This window comes from Ailuropoda melanoleuca, chromosome 14 (assembly GCF_002007445.2).
Source record: "Ailuropoda melanoleuca isolate Jingjing chromosome 14, ASM200744v2, whole genome shotgun sequence".
In the NCBI taxonomy this organism is placed as follows: domain Eukaryota; kingdom Metazoa; phylum Chordata; class Mammalia; order Carnivora; family Ursidae; genus Ailuropoda; species Ailuropoda melanoleuca.
This window is the reverse complement of record NC_048231.1, coordinates 92,264,825-92,282,738: the sequence shown is the minus strand read 5'-3', so window position 1 is coordinate 92,282,738 and position 17,914 is coordinate 92,264,825. Positions and strand designations below refer to the sequence as shown.

Below are 17,914 nucleotides of genomic sequence, written 5' to 3'. Positions count from 1 at the left end.
ATTGCCCATTTTGTCGAAGTAATAGGTCCGTATTTCTAAGTGGGAAGGAGGTTTGGAACCCTACTCTGTTCTCACAAATGGTCTTAGTACTTGCTGTTGGTAGGACAGGGGAATGATGGTCATTGTTCTTTGCTCACCTCTCTTCCTGTTGCCTGAGAACAGTAATTTAAAAAGGTGTTGCATCTATAAAGCTAATATTCTCTTATCTCCCCTCAATAACTGTGAAAATATTTTGTCTTCCGGAGCTTGACAGAAAGACATCAATTGAGATAACTAATGTTAGAGCAAGAAGCTGATGTGGGGATGGGTGTCTCCATAGTAATATACTGAATTAGGGGATTAAGGGCAGGGCTGAGGAGAAATGGTGGCACTCTGGGGTCAGCAAATGATAGCCTCTTGATCAGCTGCAGCCTAGGCCTGTTTTTGTAAAAGCACTGTTCCTTGTCACTTGTCTGTGACTCCTTTCACACTTTGACTGCAGAGCTGAGTATCTGTAAGGGAGCCTGTACGACCCACAAAGCCTAAAAGCCTAAAATACTTCTCTGCCTCTTTACAGAAAAAAGTTGAGGGTCCCTGATATAGATAAAATGTAATGGGAAAAAATTAAAAAACGAATTGCCTGAAGGTTTCTGTTTATGGCTGGGCAAGAGAAAACAAGTGGGGAATGCACATATTATGGAAATGCAAATATATCCATAGCAAGTCTGCATGGGGCCTTCGGAGTTCCCTTTGACCCTGCACACGAAGAGCAGGGGCAGTGGGGACCCATGGCAGAGAGGGGCCTTTGCTCTCCAGGGAGCTTGCTTACTTAGAGCCTCATGGTCATCAGTGCACACCGCAGAGCCCTCAGACCCTTCTCCCCAGGGAAGACCTAGTGTGCTTCCCCAGCACTGGGCTGTCTTACAGCCTTGAGATACCACCTCAAACTCCTGCTTCTCCTGAGGCTTGTAGGCTCAGGGCCCACCTTGCTGTCTGGGGTGAGGCCCGGATGGGTCTGATGTGATGTTTAATCATAAAAGGAAATGTTGGTGTCCTTCCCTCTGACTGTTCCTGTTCTCCAGTGTCGTTGGAGTAGAAGGAACCACTAGTGGGTCAGCTGGTAGCCTCTTCCGTTCCAGCATCCTCTCTGGTTCTAACAGGCAGTGACAGTTCTTTGCTTGGTAGTTCTGTCTAAGCCCTGTGCAAATGATCCCTGGAAGAAGCAGCTCCTTTCAGTGCTCTGTCTGTCCTCCACCCTCCTGTGGTTCTCTTTCCATAGCTCCTCCCTCAAGTGCACATCTAGGCTCCTTGAGGGCAAAGGTGCTAGTTTGCCATTGTGTCTCAGTGTCTTGGGTAATGCTTGGTATATGATGGATTCCCAATATATATTTGTTTACTTACCAAATGTTTTGCCCTAGTAGATGTCCAGCTGTTGGGAAGGCTTCGGATTTTTGTTTGTTTTTCATTCCTTTGGCTTTACCCATATGCATGACTTGTCAGTTCCTTCGGCTGTACTCAAGAATTCTAGGAGTTGGGGTAATCGATCATTTTCCCTTTGTTTGACCTGTCTGTCTGTCTGTCTGATGGCATCTTTTATTATGTCTTCTCTCCAGGGAGGCTGGGGATCCCCTGACAGTCCTTTATATCTCTTCCCTGCTTCTATGAGCGTCTGCAGCTTTTCTTCAGCATTACTGGGCGGTCAGAACAAGTGAAGGTGAAGCAGAATGTCTGATTTATGCCAGCGTCAGCCTCTGTGTGAGGTGGACAGCTGTGCAGGCGGCTTCCAAGGGAAAGTTGGGACCACCTTCACCTGGTAACAAGTTTGGGTAATGGTGATACCTTCCTTGGTCTAAGAAGGTTATTGATTAGACCTAAGATAGTTATTCTGTGGATTGTTGCTGCAAATCAAAGTTGTGGCTGTTTCTGTTAGCATGTTAGCTCTACTTAGACTCATTCGTGGAACCAGAGGCACAAAGGAAGAAATTTCTAATGTAAGTTGCCTCCCATTTATTTAGCTGCCCACTCTCTCACATTGATGTACATTCTTGTGAGATCATTAACATGATATTTGCAAATTATCTGTCAGGTATCGTAAGCACAGAACAAATAGTCTGACGGCTCTGTCACGCTGTCGGAGACCCAGCACTGTGCTCATACGGTAGAACTATGTTTACTACAAGGTCCTTTAGAGGACCTTCTAGTCCAGTGTCCTCAGAGGTGAGGACACTGCAGCTCGCAGAGAGGTGACTTGCTTAAGTTCACGCATCTGATTAGGGCAGAATTAGAGCTCAGATCCTCATCTCCTGACCCCTAAGAGCAATGATTGCTTGATAGCTATTAGAAGAAGCAAACCCACAAATAACCAGTGGTTATTTTCACTCATGGCCATTCTGAAATTTGGCTTTAATTCCTAAAAACGTCTTGATTCCAATATACTTGGATTTTAAACATGCATTGCCAAACTGTGGATGGATCACATTCGTTTATCTTTTTCCCAACTTGACTTAAATGCATCTGAGTAAATGAAATGCCCCCGAGTAAATAGCATCTCCGGAGACCGTGGTTCAGCTCCAGCTGCTTGGTTATTGCATTGTCAGAGTAACAGAATTGGCACCTGTCCTGTGGCCCAGTCCATCAGGACTGTGGTTGTCCCAGTGGGCAGTGCTGGCAGGGCCATTCCTTTGGTTGTGTGGCAGGTCCCCAGGGCTGACCATGGCATTCTGGCTGGTCTGCTGCCCTCTGCCTGTTCAGCCACGATTTCTCTGTCCCACCCAGCCTGCCCCTGCCTGCCCCTGCTACCAAGGCCACTCCGCCTCCAGACTGTCACCCTTCCCTGCTGCATCCCTCTGGTCGTCCGAGACAGTGGGTGACAGTTTTCACTTCCTAGATTCTTGACTGTTAAATACAGCAAATCATGGATGCTCATAGGAGAAAACAGTGCAAATATTAGAGTTGGGGCTGATGGAATTCTCATTTAACATTTGTCAGAGTCCTAGAATCCACCGCCTTCTCCATTAAATCAGAGAGAGTAGTTGCACCAGTTAGACTGAATGTGTGCCAGGCAACTGTGTCCTGAAAGGTAGCTCTCTGCTACCAGAGACCAGAAGTCAGCGACACATCGGTCACTGCCAGGCCATTCCCATTCTTGCCACTAATCAGAATGTTTGCTAAGATCCAATGTAACCAAGTGGTCTTGCCAGCTGAAATACCACATTAAGTGGAATTGTAATTATTTCATTGAATCCCATTTCAAATATTTGCTTTTTCTTGAAGAATGAAGTAAATGACCTGTATCAGAAAGACGTGCTATGTCAAGAGAGGAAGAAAAGCAGTACAGTGTCTAGTTTAGTCTCTGGCTTTGAAATTTTTCTCAACATGACCATTGAATTGAAGGTCCTGATGGAGACCGTCAGGTGGAACAGTTCAAGGTCAGCCGGACATAATCACTATCAGTCCATGCCACAGTTCTGAGGAGAGGCTTCCCAGTTATTGTCATGGCCACAAATCTAATTCAGAGTGTATGAAGGGTCTTAAAAGTCTAAGCAGAGTGAAACCAGCTGGATTATTTATTTCATTGGCTTTTTTATCCTCCTATGCCTGGACTTCTAAAAGCCACTGAGACTATAAAAACTCAGTGTTGGAAACCTGTGCTATTTTACCACCCACTATGTTCATAGTAGCACTTTATCATGCCCACACCTTTTATAAAGGTGCTTAAAGTTATATAGTTTTAAAAAAGAGGGAAGTTTTATTTTGGGAACATGTATCAATATTGTAAAACATCAAATATCCACTGTCCCCAAACAACAGCAACACACACAGCCCTTTGTTTTTGGCATTCCCCTCCCCCCCAAATCACGCCTCCCTGTATTTACACAAATCTCAATTCATTTTTTTAAAAAGATTTTATTTATTTACTTGCGAGAGAGTGAGCGCGTGCGTGTGAGCAGGGGGCCAAGGGGGAAGGAGGGGGAGAAAACCTTGAGCAGACTCAGAGGAGCACAGAGCCCAATGTAGGCTCCATCTCACCACCCTGAGATCACAACTGAGCTGAAACCAAGAACAGCATTTTAGGGGCGCTCGGGTGGCGCAGTCGGTTGCATGCCCGACACCTGATTTCAGCTCAGGTTGTGATCTCAGGGTTGTGAGGTCAAGCCTGGCCTCGGACTCCATGCTCAGTGGGGAGTCTGCTTCTATCCCTCTCTCTCTCTCTCTGTCTCTGTCTCCTCCCGCCACTCCCCCTGCTTGCTCTCTTTCTCTCTCTCTCTCAAATAAATCAATCAATCTTTTTTTAAAAAGCATTTTAAACCAAGGCATGCATTAGTATTGCGTTCAATGATTATTCAAGGCCTTTTATCTGTATATTTTACTGCTGACATCATATATGAAATGAAGTACTGTTTTATGAAAATAAGTTTGAAAATAAGTTCTATCTTATTATAAGCCATAATTATTTTGAGAGTGCCCTCCTTTAGGGGCTCTTCCTCTTCTTGTGATCTGGTTTTTGATCTTTACTTCACATTCTTTCAAAATAAATTGTTCCAGGGTATTTCAGATACACCTGTTTGCATGCATTCCACGGAAGTGCCCTTTCCTCTTCAATGTAATGAGTGTTTTACTTGACTGCTGTATCTTGCTCCTGTAGGGAAATAACATCAAACTCTGGTTGCTGACGCTCTCGCCAGTATGTGCTTCGTGTATGATGCATTTCACCAGCACTCGAGTTTATTTTCCAGTTTACGTGGGCTGTGTTTGCGTTCCCTTTCTTCTGTGGTTGACTCACACCTTTCCAGGTTCCGAAGAAAGGGAAAGGGGTGATTCATCATTAGCTTCGGTCCATAGGCTCATAAATTTTCTTCTCTTTACCTAACTAATCATCATCATTACTAATTATGCTGCAGAAAATAAACCGGGATGCAGTACAGCTGGCTTCATACAGAACATGTCCACCTATAAATCACGATGCTGCCGCCAGAGTGGCCAAGCCGGAAGATAGGGACCGTCTCCCCAGTCTGCTTTTGTGTTCAGCCTCTATCCTGGGGCCAAGGCTTACTTGGATGGAGTTGGAAATTGAGTAGTATAATCTAGTTTTAAGGGAGCTCAATGCCAATGAAGTGAACATTAACTTGGAACATAAATTCATGAATAAAATCGCATGTTGGTTTTGTTGAAAAATGGTGGTATGGCAGGTCTTGGGGCAGGGCCAAGGAGAACCCTTGCATGCTTCCTCCCAAGCTGTTCAAAATGGCAGTTCTTTGAGAGCCAGGAAGATGGCACACAGCACCGGAAGGAGTCTGGAGTCAGGAGGGAGGGAGAGAGAGAGAAAGCACAGGTGCTCCTTGAGCCCTTCACTTGACTTCAGCAACAACTCCATTTTTCCTTGTTAGCCAGTGAAGAAGCAGGCTTCCAGAGGTTCAGTGACTCGCTCTGGTGTCACAGCTGGTGGTGATAGAGCAAGGGTTGGACCCAAGCTTCATTGAGGCCTAAGCTCCTGTTCTTCCTCCTCTGCTAAACTGCTTCCCACATTTTTATATGGAAGTAAGGTAAAGAATATGGCAGGAAGGAAGGTTAATAAGTCGGCGGTCAGTTTCCCTACTGATATCAAGAAACATTTTTTGTCCCAGCTCCATGTATCTTGAAGGTGGTGGTCCTGAGTGCCACTGTTAAGGAATGCTGTCCCCAAATTCTTAAAATTGCAGGAATCTCTGCTTTTTCTCATACTCCTCCCCAGTTTTGTCAATTCTACCACCATAGCTCCAAGCCGTCGAGCCTTCCCACCCACACACATTCACATCCCCCTGTAGTCTGTAACACTGTGCCCTTATCTCTGTCCCTGGGTAGAGAGGAGCATTTGCCAAGATTCACCAGCAAACCCTGTGTTTTGCTTTTGTATTTTAAGAAAAAATAAATTCCGTCCCTGGGGTCTGAAATTAGAAGGCTGTACCCTGACTGCTGGCGCAGTGGGGATGTCCGTTCCGCATTCCCCACTGCAGAAGTCCGTCAGCTTTCCCCTCTCTAAGCTCCACACACTCCCTTCGCCTGCACCTGTGGCTGGGCGTCACGGCGTTGGTGTCGGACAGCACGGCTCAGACCCTGTGGCTTGGCGCGCTCCTGCGTCCTCTGCTTCTCTTTGCTCGAATTTCTCTGTTCTCAAAACAAAGAATTTGATTCCTCACCCTCTCAGCTACTGGCCTGCCTCTTCGCCTCACACTACCTCAGAAGGGACACCGTGCGCCCACTGTAGCATCCCTGCCGTCTCCGTCATCTCCCTGATACGCCACTGAAAACACTCTGAAAGAGACTAAGGACCTCTTGGTCACCGAAGCCTGAGGTTCCCTCTCCATAACCTTATGCTGCTCAGGCCTTTTTTTTTTTTTTTTGCCAAGGATGCGTGCTGAGATATGTTGATGGCTTTCCTTGTACTTCTGTCCCAGTTCTTCCTTTCCACCAGACACGGCTGTGTGTTCCCCAAGGGTGTCTCTCTGTTCTGTTCTGTTGTCTCTCTGGCTGATAGCTCTTCTCTGTGGACATCCCCTGGGTCTCCCAGGTCCACACCTAAACTCTTCTGTACAATATCAGTCCCACATTTTCAGCTTTTTTCCAACTCTTGCTTATCTTCCTGAATAACTTACTTCGTGTATCTTCCCAGTACCTCAACTGGAATACGGCCCAAGCAGAACTCACTGTCATTCTCTCGGGATCCCTGTGGCTCTTAATGATGCCACCCTCCTCTCCAGATGTCACCTGTGCCTTCTCCCTGCTGTACAGCGCATTGTAATTCACTGCCAGATCCCACTCGGCTTCTCTAGAACCGCTTGGCACCTCTCATCTCTTCATCCTAATTGCCAGTCTTTCCTTCAGTGACTCGTTACCTCTTGTCTAATATTATAATAGCTTCCCAACAGGTCTTTCCAATCTATCCTGAATATTACTACCTAATGAATCATTCTCATACTCTTTTTTTTAAGATTTTATTTATTTATTGGAGAGAGAATGAGGGGGGATGGAGATGGGGAGGAGCAGAGGGAGAGGGAGAAGCAGACTCCGTACTGAGCATGGAGCCCCACATGGAGCTCAATCCCAGGCACCCCAGGACCATGACCTGAGCCAAAGGCCTGAGCCACGCAGACACTCCTTATTCTCATACTCTTAACCGCTCTGGTGTTTTTCCATCATTCACTAGAAAGTCCCACATCCTTGTCCTGGGACTCAAGGCTGTCCACGGTGTGTGGTCTGTGCCCGGCCAGGCTCACCTCTCCCCTCCCTGAAGGACTGTGCTCTCTGGCTGGGCCAGTGGGAGGATGCTTGCAGGTTCTGTAAGAATTCCATTTCTTTAAAAGGCATCTGGGGGCACCTGGCCGGTTCAGTTGGTGGAACCTGAGACTCTTGATCTCGGGGCTGTAAGTTTGAGCCCCACACTGGGTGTAGAGATTACTGAAAAATAAAATCTTAAAAAAATAATAAAAAAATTTAAAGGCATCTGTTTCAAAAACCTAAATATCAAAGCTAAAACTATTAAACTCTTGGAGTGGGCATTTTTAAGTTACTCTCATATTAGAAAACAAACCCTCTAGCCAGTGCCACAGGTAGAGTCTAGAAATAATTCTGTAATTGCTCACCGTCTTTCCTTTGCTCACACTGACTTCTGAACCTGAAAATAAACTGCCCCCTGATGTCACATGTCTAGATCCTCTCCGAAATCCGGATCTTTCATTGAGCCATCCCCGATTCCCCTGCTCCTGTGTGGCATGTATCACTCGTTATTTACATTACAACTGTTTACGTGAGTAGCTGCTTACCGCTAGGCTGGGCGTTTCTTATGGGCAGTGACAAGGTCTTAGTTCCAAGGGACAAAAACAAATACCATAACACTTGACAGATGGCAGAGGTTCAATAAGAATTTGAATGAATAAATGAATGGTAGAAGAAACCTGTTCATGCTTTCTTTCTTACCTAACTCAAATTGCTTAAGAGTAGGATTTGGATCTAATTCATCATTACGTGCTATAGTAGTTAGCATTGTGCTTCGTTCATGATAGCTGCCCCACAGATATTTCTTTAATTTTTGTTTCAGCTTTATTGAGGTATAACTGACAAAATTGTAAGATATTTAAGGTGCGTGTGGTGGTGATTTGTATATGTACTTTGTGAAGGGACCCCCCCCCCCGCAACTAGCTGATTAACATGTCCATCACTGCATATATTTTTTTTTCAGTGAGAACATTTGAGTTCTATCCTTAGCAAATTTCAGTTATCCAATAAACATTTCTTGAATTAGTGGATAGATAAGCAGTTGATTATGATATGAACTTTCTGAATGCTGTATGATTCTATTTGACTTCTAGTAATTTAATCTGGGCACTCTTACTACAGCTAAAATGTCTTACAATATGTTGCTCTTTTTGACTGTCCTTGTTATTTTTTACCCGGGATTATTTTTTGTTTTCAACTTTTTTTCCGCTTTTCTAATGTTAACAAATCATATCATTGGCAAGGAATACATTCTTAATTTCACCAAGGAAGTTAGAAAAAGAAGGTTTGCTTTTTAAGAAACATGCTGGAGCTTTTCCATGTTATGAGCTCCTGGCTCTGGGAGTGGGTGGGGTTCAGTGACTGGCAATTATTTTTACAATAGTGGTTGGGTAGTTCTTTCCAGAGTCATTGTGACTCCATCCAGAGACGCGTAATTTGGACAATTCTCAATAGGAATTGGGCAGCCTTCACTGAAACACTGGAGCACTAAGGGGTTCTTCAAGCCCAGTTAAGATGAATTAAGTTATTCGACTTCCTTTCAATACCAGGAGGCGAGCACTATTTCTGTTTTATGGTGGGGGCTGCCTGCCAGTCTTCTCTGGTAGCCTCTTGCTAGACAATACTTGATTATGACTGGCGAGTTAATAGTATTTGCCTGTGGTCCCGTTACTTGGTGCAAGCCTAAATAGTAATGAAATTCAAAGAACTGACTGAAAAATACTAGTGGTCCTTGTGTGCCTTTGTGAGCCCTGCTGCCTGAAGGTTCACTGCTGCGGCTGGTGTTTGTTGCTGTTGTTTTGAATTTTCGTGTCTTTTAAAACCAGATGACAAGAATGACTTTGTTTCAGTGATTTTGAGGGGTGGGGGGAAGAACAGAGGCCTGTGTGAGCTTCTTTGGCGGCACTGTTTTAATTTCCTATGAGAGAGGAATAGTCCTGACCCATATAAAATGAGCGAACTAGTTACTCGGAGTCCCTAGATTTGGGAAGTTGCCTGAATCTGGCAATGAATACTTACAGGAGGGTAAGTAGAGTCAGGAAAAGAAGACCAGAGGGTCTAAAGAAAGAAATTTACTTCTAGGAGATGCTACAAAGTTGTTGGAAGCAAGAGGATTTCTCCAGTGTATTTTAGAAGAACAAGCCAGGGTCCACCGAAATACACAAAACAGAATCAAGACTCCCTCTTTATCAAATATGGGGCATTGCATACCCCATGAAGGCATTCCCTTTAGCAATGAGCCAAGTATTTACCATAAGAAGCCACCTGACAACTCATTTACCTTCCACTGGGCATCACCGGCGGGACTCCTGTAATCTCCCTCAAGTGGGAAATTTTTACGTTTTTGATCCAGTGTCAAGACTTTTGAACTCCGGCAGATATGCTGACATCTCAGCCTGTTTGAAATAATTAACTTTTCTGCATTTTTTTGTCTTCTTCAGAAATGAACACACTTGAGTATGCTCTATGCCTGTGAGCTCCCTGACCACCTCACGACTTTGGAAAGACAGGAAGGAAGGCGTGGGAGTGCCGGCCCCTGAGAACAAGCTCCTTCCCCTTGGCCTTGACCTTCCTGCTTCCCGGCCACGATGGAGACGCTCTCCCAAGATTCCTTGCTGGAATGTCAGATCTGTTTCAATTACTACAGCCCCCGGCGAAGGCCCAAGTTGCTGGATTGCAAACACACCTGCTGCTCGGTGTGCCTCCAGCAGATGAGGACGAGCCAGAAGGACGTGAGGTGCCCCTGGTGCCGGGGCATCACCAAGCTGCCCCCGGGCTTCTCAGTGGCACAGCTCCCCGACGACCCCGAGGTCCTTGCGGTCATCGCCATCCCGCACGCGTCTGAGCACACCCCAGTCTTCATCAAACTTCCCAGCAATGGGTGCTACATGCTGCCCCTGCCCATCTCCAAGGAGCGAGCGCTGCTGCCCGGAGACATGGGCTGCCGCCTGCTGCCCGGGAGCCAGCAGAAGTCCGTCACCGTGGTGACCGTCCCGGCTGAACAGCGGCCTCTGCAGGGCGGGGCGCCCCAGGAGGCGGTGGAGGAGGAGCCAGACAGGCGGGGCGTGGCGAAAAGCTCCACGTGGTCCGGGGTGTGCACTGTGATCCTGGTGGCCTGCGTCCTCGTCTTCCTGCTGGGCATCGTGCTGCACAACATGTCTTGCATTTCTAAGCGCTTCACTGTGATCTCCTGTGGCTGAGCAGGGCTGCAGGGGGAGTCTCTCGTGGGTGCCAACTCGGGGTTGAGCCAGGTGTTGGTGATGGGATCGCAGCGAGAAGATGAGGGGCGACGCTGATCTTTTGGTGCCAGCGCCGGCCTCTGGGCTGCCACTTGATTAACCGGAGACAGACACGAAGGGAAGACGTGAGGTCTCAACGAGATACCGGGCAAATCATTCTGAGTATTGGTGGCAACAGCTTCGAAAACGATTGCATGCATCCTCATAATCACTTATTAAATGGACTGTAATTTATGATTTTTCAAAATCATGTTACGAGATAGACGTATTCTACTTAGACATTAAACCGTGCAAGTGCATACAATGTGATCTTCTCTAAATGTGGTAGATTAACGCAAAGATGCTATGTATACAAATAGAATTAAACCTGAGAATCCAGGTAAAAATTCAGCGACAACATGCAGTGCTGGTTTCTTATCCCTTTTTAATGGAAATCCAGTCTTCATTTAGTTGCTAAGGCTTTTTATACTTTTTGAATGGCACCCAAATTAAAATAAGTGAAGTGGATGGTCTTTTTTTTTTTTTTTGAAGAAAATGTCTGAACACGTGTTTCCAATGTGTTGTGTTTTGGTATGTACCTTCATTTTTCTTCCCTTGTAATTAGAGCTCGCTACATGTTTATTAAACTGAAAGCCCAACAGGGGAGCAATAAACTGAGTAATAATGAGAAATGTCTAATCCCACAGGAACCCTATATGCCAGTTTTTCTCAAGCCATCTCACGAAATAAGAATCTTAAATGTAAATATTGTGTATTTGTGTGTGTGTGTGTGTGTGTGATTTGATTTACCTCAGGTTTTGAACCTTTTCAGAAGAATCCCAGGAGTAAGACTTTGTGGGCCTGAATGAGTCCAGGGTCTGACTCGGTGGCCACCTCTCGAGCGCTGGGACCTGTCCAGTGAAGTGTCACACACTCGTCGCTTCCAACATTTGCTCCTGTTCTGTGTATTCAAGTCCTGTATTCTGTGAGGCACAAATGGAGACTAACAGAAGATTCTGTCTTTTCTCCTGGTTTAGAGGTATCGTGATAGATATGAGTGTTGTTCATTGATGACAAACCCAGACTGACATTTTAATAGACGGTCCATGATTACTTTTTGAAAGATGTCGTTCCGTGGGAGTTAAACGGTTTAGGAGTCCAGTTTTCTCTTGTTGGTATAAGTGAGAAAATCTCTTGTATTTCAAAATAAGTCTTTATTGAGAAATGTGACAAGGTAAACTAACAACTCACATTCCCAATTTAAGTGGATCAGTTCATCATAAATTCTCAAATATTCTTAAATGTGTGATGGTCTGCAGATGCTGGTGAAGACAGATCTGTTGGCATCAAGTGGTAAATTCCTGTGCCTGGATGTGTGTGCATTCAGAAATAGCTGTGAGCTTTATAATTCTTTTCTAATTTCTTTTATGGAATTCATAAAGTAAGTGTATTTGAAAGCTCAAAGTAGAAATTAGGTTAAAATGTCATTTTATTGTGTAAGCTATTGGGCGTTATACAACAAATAATCTAGGGTTTATTTGGTATTAATAATTTAGGTATCATATTAGCTGAATTCTATCCTCTATTACGTAACATAATATACTGTTGGGTTAGTGTCCATTTCTCAAACTCTGCCAGACTTCTGTGATGCATGTCTGACCTAATTTCTATTCCTCTTGGAGGAAAAAACCCCACAGAAAATGTTGCATTAAGAATGCTACATTTCAAACGGACTTTACCCTTGCAATTTTCAGCCAGGCCATATTTGAGTTAATTTTGTGAATGATACATACATCTGTTTATGTACAGTATGAAATGACTGGCCCTGTAGTGTAGTATGTCCTAGAGTTCTATGTGTTAAGTAGGTTATATATAGACACTAACGTGTGTGGTGATAGCGTGCCCTGTATCTCTTAGTGCAAAGCCGTAGAGTAAAAATGTCCACGTAACTTCAAAACAATCCCATGCTAGAGCTGCAGTAAAGCAGTGCAAACTTAATCAGCTCTGTGATAGATTCTTGACTTTACAGGTTAAGGTAACAATAACACCAAAATCAGAATTTTGTGTGTGCGTCTTACTGACCTAAGGAATATTGTTTAAGTGGATCCTGCCTGTAGTTATTCGTGCATTGCTTGTTAAAGTGTGCAGTCGTGCACACCTGTGTGTGTGTGTGTGTGATATCTCAGCCTGCAGATAGAATTTGTGTAGACTTGATATTTCCATGTTAGTTGGCATTCCATCACTCTGGCCTCTTCTGGCATTTCCCCATGACACTAACAACTCATCTGCCCCCTGTGACAAAAGTCCTGTGACACAATCAGCCAGAATTCACAGTTGCACATCAGTGAAAAAAATCACAACTGAAAGCACAGAAAGTCAGAGCTGAAAGCAACTTCTGATGGCTTCATTTTGTACGTGAGTCCATGGAGGCCCACAGAGGTCTGTGGCCCCTTGTAATTCTGCAGCAAAAGGGAAACAAGAACTGTGTTAGAGTTTCTCTTGCTCCTTCCTAGGCCTGTTGACATCTCTATTGGGCTATGATCTTTTGGAGGGTGGGTGAATACCCTTTACTAACTCAATATTGCTTTAGTTTCTTGTTTTTGTTTTTTTAATATATATATCCGTTTTAGTTAGCATCTACCTCTTTGGGAAATGAAAGGAGGGTTGATTTAAGGATGAGTATAGACATTTAATAAAAATGATGTGATTTGAGTTTTTAAAATTGCAAACCATTGGTTCCCCCCCTTCCCTTATGTAAAGGACAGTGAGTGTCGTGTAAATTGTAAACTTTAAGAAGCATGAATTTTCATCTTTATTAATGATCTTGACATAAGCAAGAAAATGCTTAATATGTTAAGTAGAGCCAAGTATGCTATCAAAAAGCATTGTCTTTGGGAAATTTTTGTATAATGACCTGGGGCATAAGTTGTGATGAAAAGGCAAACTGGTTCTCAGTTTCAGTCGTACTTTATGATTAGAAAGCTAAAAGGTATCTTCTTTACAAATATAATTAAGTTCAATCTTGAGCATGAGTTAAAAGTAGGTCCCTTGAAGGTTAACCCATGTGCTGGTGCAGCCTTTGAGATCTAGTCTGTTCAACAGATCTTTCTCCAATGATGGAAATGTTCTATGACCTATATGGTCCAATATAATGGCCACTGGCCACATTGGCTAGTGGACAGCTGAAGTGGGGTTAGTATGATTGAGGAACTGAATTTTGTATTTTATTTAATTTTAAGTTATTTAAACATAGTCACTCACATGTGGCTAGTAGCTACCGTATTGGACCATGCACTTCTGGAGGGTCACGCAGTGGGATCTAGCATGACAGTGTTAACAGTGTACAGAGTAAGGCTAAGAAGACAGTTTATGGTTTAGTAACATGCAGTTGGCTAAAAAAAATCCTTCTGGGCTTAAAAAGTGTATGATCTCAAGTATGATGATTAAAATTCATTGATTGCCGTTTGGGGTTATTACTTACATTCTTTGGGCCAAAGAATGGTCAGTGAAGCTGAAAGAGTGCTTTATGAAGCCCCTTTTCTGGGATCATTCGCTGCATGTGAATCTATTGTCCAAAAATAGTAGTTAGACAGTAGCTATAAAAACGTTTGAACTGCAAGCTATGCATGACCTGTACTGTGAAACTGTGTTTAGGGTCTTATGGCCAAAAAGTAAGTGTTACAGAAAAAAAGAAAAAAGAAAAAGACCTAATGAAATTCCTCTTCGCGTCGAGCGTCTTACCCAGACTTCATCGCTGCATTAGTAAGGTGTGAAATGTAAGAGCAATCGTGTTTTGCAGTGTTCATAGAGGGTTTTTGTTTGCCCTTGAAGTCTGCCAGCTCGGCTTGTGTTTGGTGTGGGCATATGTGGGCACCCTTTTTCAGATGCCAGACTACAACATAGGTACTGTTTTTAGAGTGAGATTTGACACTGTTGTAGTCTTGTTTGGTTTTTCCTTTTATCCCTTATCATGAACAAATTGCACATTTGCAGCCTTGCACAAAGGCTTTTTTTTTTTTTACGTTAAGAAATATTGCCCATGGAATTTAAAGACTTGAGGGTTATTAAAGTTACTAAAATTGCTTTTGAAGTGAGTAAAGCAGAAAATTCAGTTTGCGATATATTTTCATAGAAAGATGAGACTCTTCCTGATAGTATGGTATTTATTCCAGTCTAGATTTTGATTTGAAGAGTTCCTATTGCTTTATTTGCGATCCTGTGCTGTGTCAAAATTGGCTAGTCTGCTTTTCATTGTTTCTGAATGTAATGGAAACATTGCATTTGTCTCAATTTAGCAAAATCAGGTGAATTTTTTTTTCTAGAACTCGCCAGTGGACATGACCTTTTTAGCTTATCTTTTAAAATTATTTAATTTTCTTTTTTTTTTTTTTGGCAAAATGGTAGTTTTTCTTTAGACTTAAGAGGAATTTAGAGGCCCAGAGATTATTGGTATGAGAAGAGTGATATCAAAAAGTTTGAATTTCTGTCTTCTCCTAAAAGAAAGATGCTGCCAATCAGTGTTGTTTCCACACAAGACGTGTCACCGGTCGGTTGATCTGTCATCCTTGACCTGGAAGGAGAAACTGTTCCTTGCCATGTCCATCATTCCCAGTAAAACCTCACTTACAAGGTAACCCATACTCAAACAGAAGGTCCAAAAAAGAATGAAGTAATCAAGAAAATTCAGTAGCTGTGTTGAAAGTAGTCGTCTATCTCAAAAGCAATGAAGATCAGTTAAATTTTATTAAGCATGAAATACTTCTAAAAAATAAGTGGAAATTCAAGCCATTGATTTTTTCCAACACGATTCACTGTATATAGATATATATCTGTATCTGCACATATAGGTATAGACATATATATAGATACGCACACACACACGACTCAGCTGTAACAGGAGTTAAAAATCAAATAAAAATGTTGTTAGTCATGTTTTCCAATTTGTGGGTTATATAATGTTGAATTTAGATGTTATTTTCTTAACAAATGCTATAGGCTGCATACATTATATCAAACCAACCACCTTTGGGAATGTCAAGATAAATAAACCCTTGAGACTTCAAACATGAAGAAGTGGGTTCTACTGTATACATTTAATTGGAGAGCCATTGGTGATTGAAGAACATAAGCAGGTGGGGCATTTAATTTCCGTCTTTCAAATGGCTTGTTTTTTGGCTCTGCTCAAGCATCATGGTTGGAGTACCATTATTCCTGAACTCTTGCAACATGGCTCCAATTTTTCTGCACAAGTTTTCTTGCACAGTTGGGCCAATGGATTTTTTTTTTTCAGGATTCACTGCCTGGGGTATCCCACTATATATATCTCACTTATGATGTAGTGGTGCTTGAAAACCCTCATCTGAGATTTTTGATACTATTCATATTATGATCTTTTTAGGGACAATCAGTAATATTTGGGGCAAAGTACAGAGGAGTCTCTTGAAGTCTGCAACAGCATGCACTTTCTTTGTTTTTCTGGGGGTGCTCTCTTATAGTTGTCCCTGTTCTTCTAGAACACTGCTCTAAATTCATCACCGCGGGATGTAGGGCTAGTAGCCTGTGTGACAGTTTTCTGTATTCTCCCTGTGAGTTATTGGGTTGTTTTAACAAGAGTTTTCCAAAGGGATGTTCCATTTTTAATTTGACATTTGCTTTTTGAGAATCTGGAAGTAGACGATTGAATGTGAGGGTGGTAAAGGAGCATGGGCTGTAAGGAGGAGGAAAAAGGAGGGAGATGTCCCCTTGAAGGGGAACAGGTATCGACCTCAGTCTATGTCATCTCTATTTAAACAGTGGGAAGACAGCAGCTGCTATCGTACACGGTGCTTCAGGAAACTCCTGGTCTGATTTTCTGGCTGAGACACAGATCCTGTGTGGGAGCAGTGGAGACATGGCCTCGGGTCTCTAACAATAGATAGATGTGCCCAAGACAGTGAGAAAATATTTGCTTGAAAAGAGAGAAATCTGTAATGGGATCATGGGCGGAGAACAAAATATATAGGAGCCAATGTTCAGTCGTGGCAGAAACCAGCTGAAGACTAGGAATAACTTAGACAAGCACAATTTGTCATTCTAGAATGGCCTACCAAATTCAAAGCCAGATGTTTTAAGTTGAAGACCTATGGGGAATGGGCTCGGCCGAGGAGAGGATCCAAGGAGGCCCCCCCTGGGTTGTCTACACACTAGACAATCTCAGTGCCTGCTCTAGGGCCGGTTGCTGAGTCATGATAGACAAACTCTAATTGGATACCCTCTTAGCAGTGGAATGTGGTGGCCATGCCTATGGATGTATCCCGACTTGAGTAGGTCGATACTATTGGGAAGACTTGTTCAGGAATATTTCGGTTTTCAATCCTGGTTGTTGTCATTTATTATATTATCTTTATTCTACCACTTGTTCCTGTTTGCCTCACTTGACAGTTGCAGGTGGGGAGGCTGGTTTCAGCTTGGGGTGGGTACAGACTCCCCCCAAGTAAGCCGTGCAGCTGCTCTGCAGGGTTCCTGCCGGCCTTCCAGCCCCACTGGTGGGTTCCCTGGCCCTCTTGATAACTAATACTCCAGTCAGATGGCTAGATGAATGCTGCTCAGAGGCTAACTCAAGTCCTTGACATGTTTCATTTATAATTATGTGGATGATTTATTTTAGGAGCTTTTCTTTTAAAGGGCCAAATAGCCCTACAAATAAATGAGCTGCTGGGCTGTGTAGAAAATATTGTTCAAATGTTGCCAAATAATTGACTTTCTAAGGGGGGTACCAAGCTGCTGTTTATAAATCTGAATGTCTTAAAGCATTCTTGCTTGCTCTCTCTGGTGTAGATGGTGTCTTAGCAAGTCCTGAGTTTTTCCAATGAACCCAATTTTAATATATGGTATTTTTGTATGCTGAACTGGTGTCTTGTCCTTTGTATATGTGGTAATGTTGATTTTATGACTACTGTTAAAACACATTTGCTATGATTAAAATTCATAAAATGATTTCAAATAGACTCATGCGTTGGTTTTTTTGTTTTTGTTTTTTTTTTCTTCCCACTCCATGGAGAAAAAAATTGGCTGGAATTTCCATCATCAGCTACTCTAAGAATTTTAATGGACTTGGGTAATAAAGCAACAAGGAGTTCCTAAGCCAAGAATTTTAAGTGGAGGTGACCTTCAAGTGGCTCCTCCGAGAAGCCAAAGAACGTGTTTGTAATGAGTAAGACCAAGGATGGTATTGCAACTTGGGTTTTCCTGACTTCTGGTGGCCCTGCCCTTCTCCTTCTACTGTTTAGAAATGGCATTGCGTGTGTCACGCCCCAGGCGTGCCGTCTTATTGTACTGTGTGTAGAACAACTTCACACAGGCCCCTGTATAGGGAGAGGCAATGTGCTCTGCCTCTTGGCTCTGAATCTGGAAAGGTATCCTTCAGTGCATGTTTTCATCAGTGGGACAAAGAGTGTTTGGGAGAGCTTTTTTTGATAAAAGCATCC

At 43.3% G+C, this 17,914-nt stretch overlaps 1 protein-coding gene across 4 annotated transcripts in view; it reads left to right on the top strand.

Annotated features, from left to right (window-relative positions):
* RNF152 (ring finger protein 152) overlaps positions 1–17,434 on the top strand; it is an 80,929-nt gene extending 63,495 nt beyond the window's left edge. For 2 of the 4 annotated variants that reach the window (XM_034642672.1, XM_034642671.1), the window contains exons 2-3: positions 9,672–11,487; positions 14,949–17,434. In XM_034642672.1, coding sequence (XP_034498563.1) covers positions 9,819–10,430 — 612 coding nt within the window. In that variant the 5' untranslated portion in view covers positions 9,672–9,818 and the 3' untranslated portion in view covers positions 10,431–11,487; positions 14,949–17,434. The remainder of the gene's footprint in view (positions 1–9,671; positions 11,488–14,948) is intronic. The other 2 variants (XM_034642674.1, XM_034642673.1) reach the window with 2 other exon arrangements.
* Positions 17,435–17,914: the final 480 nt, after the last annotated feature.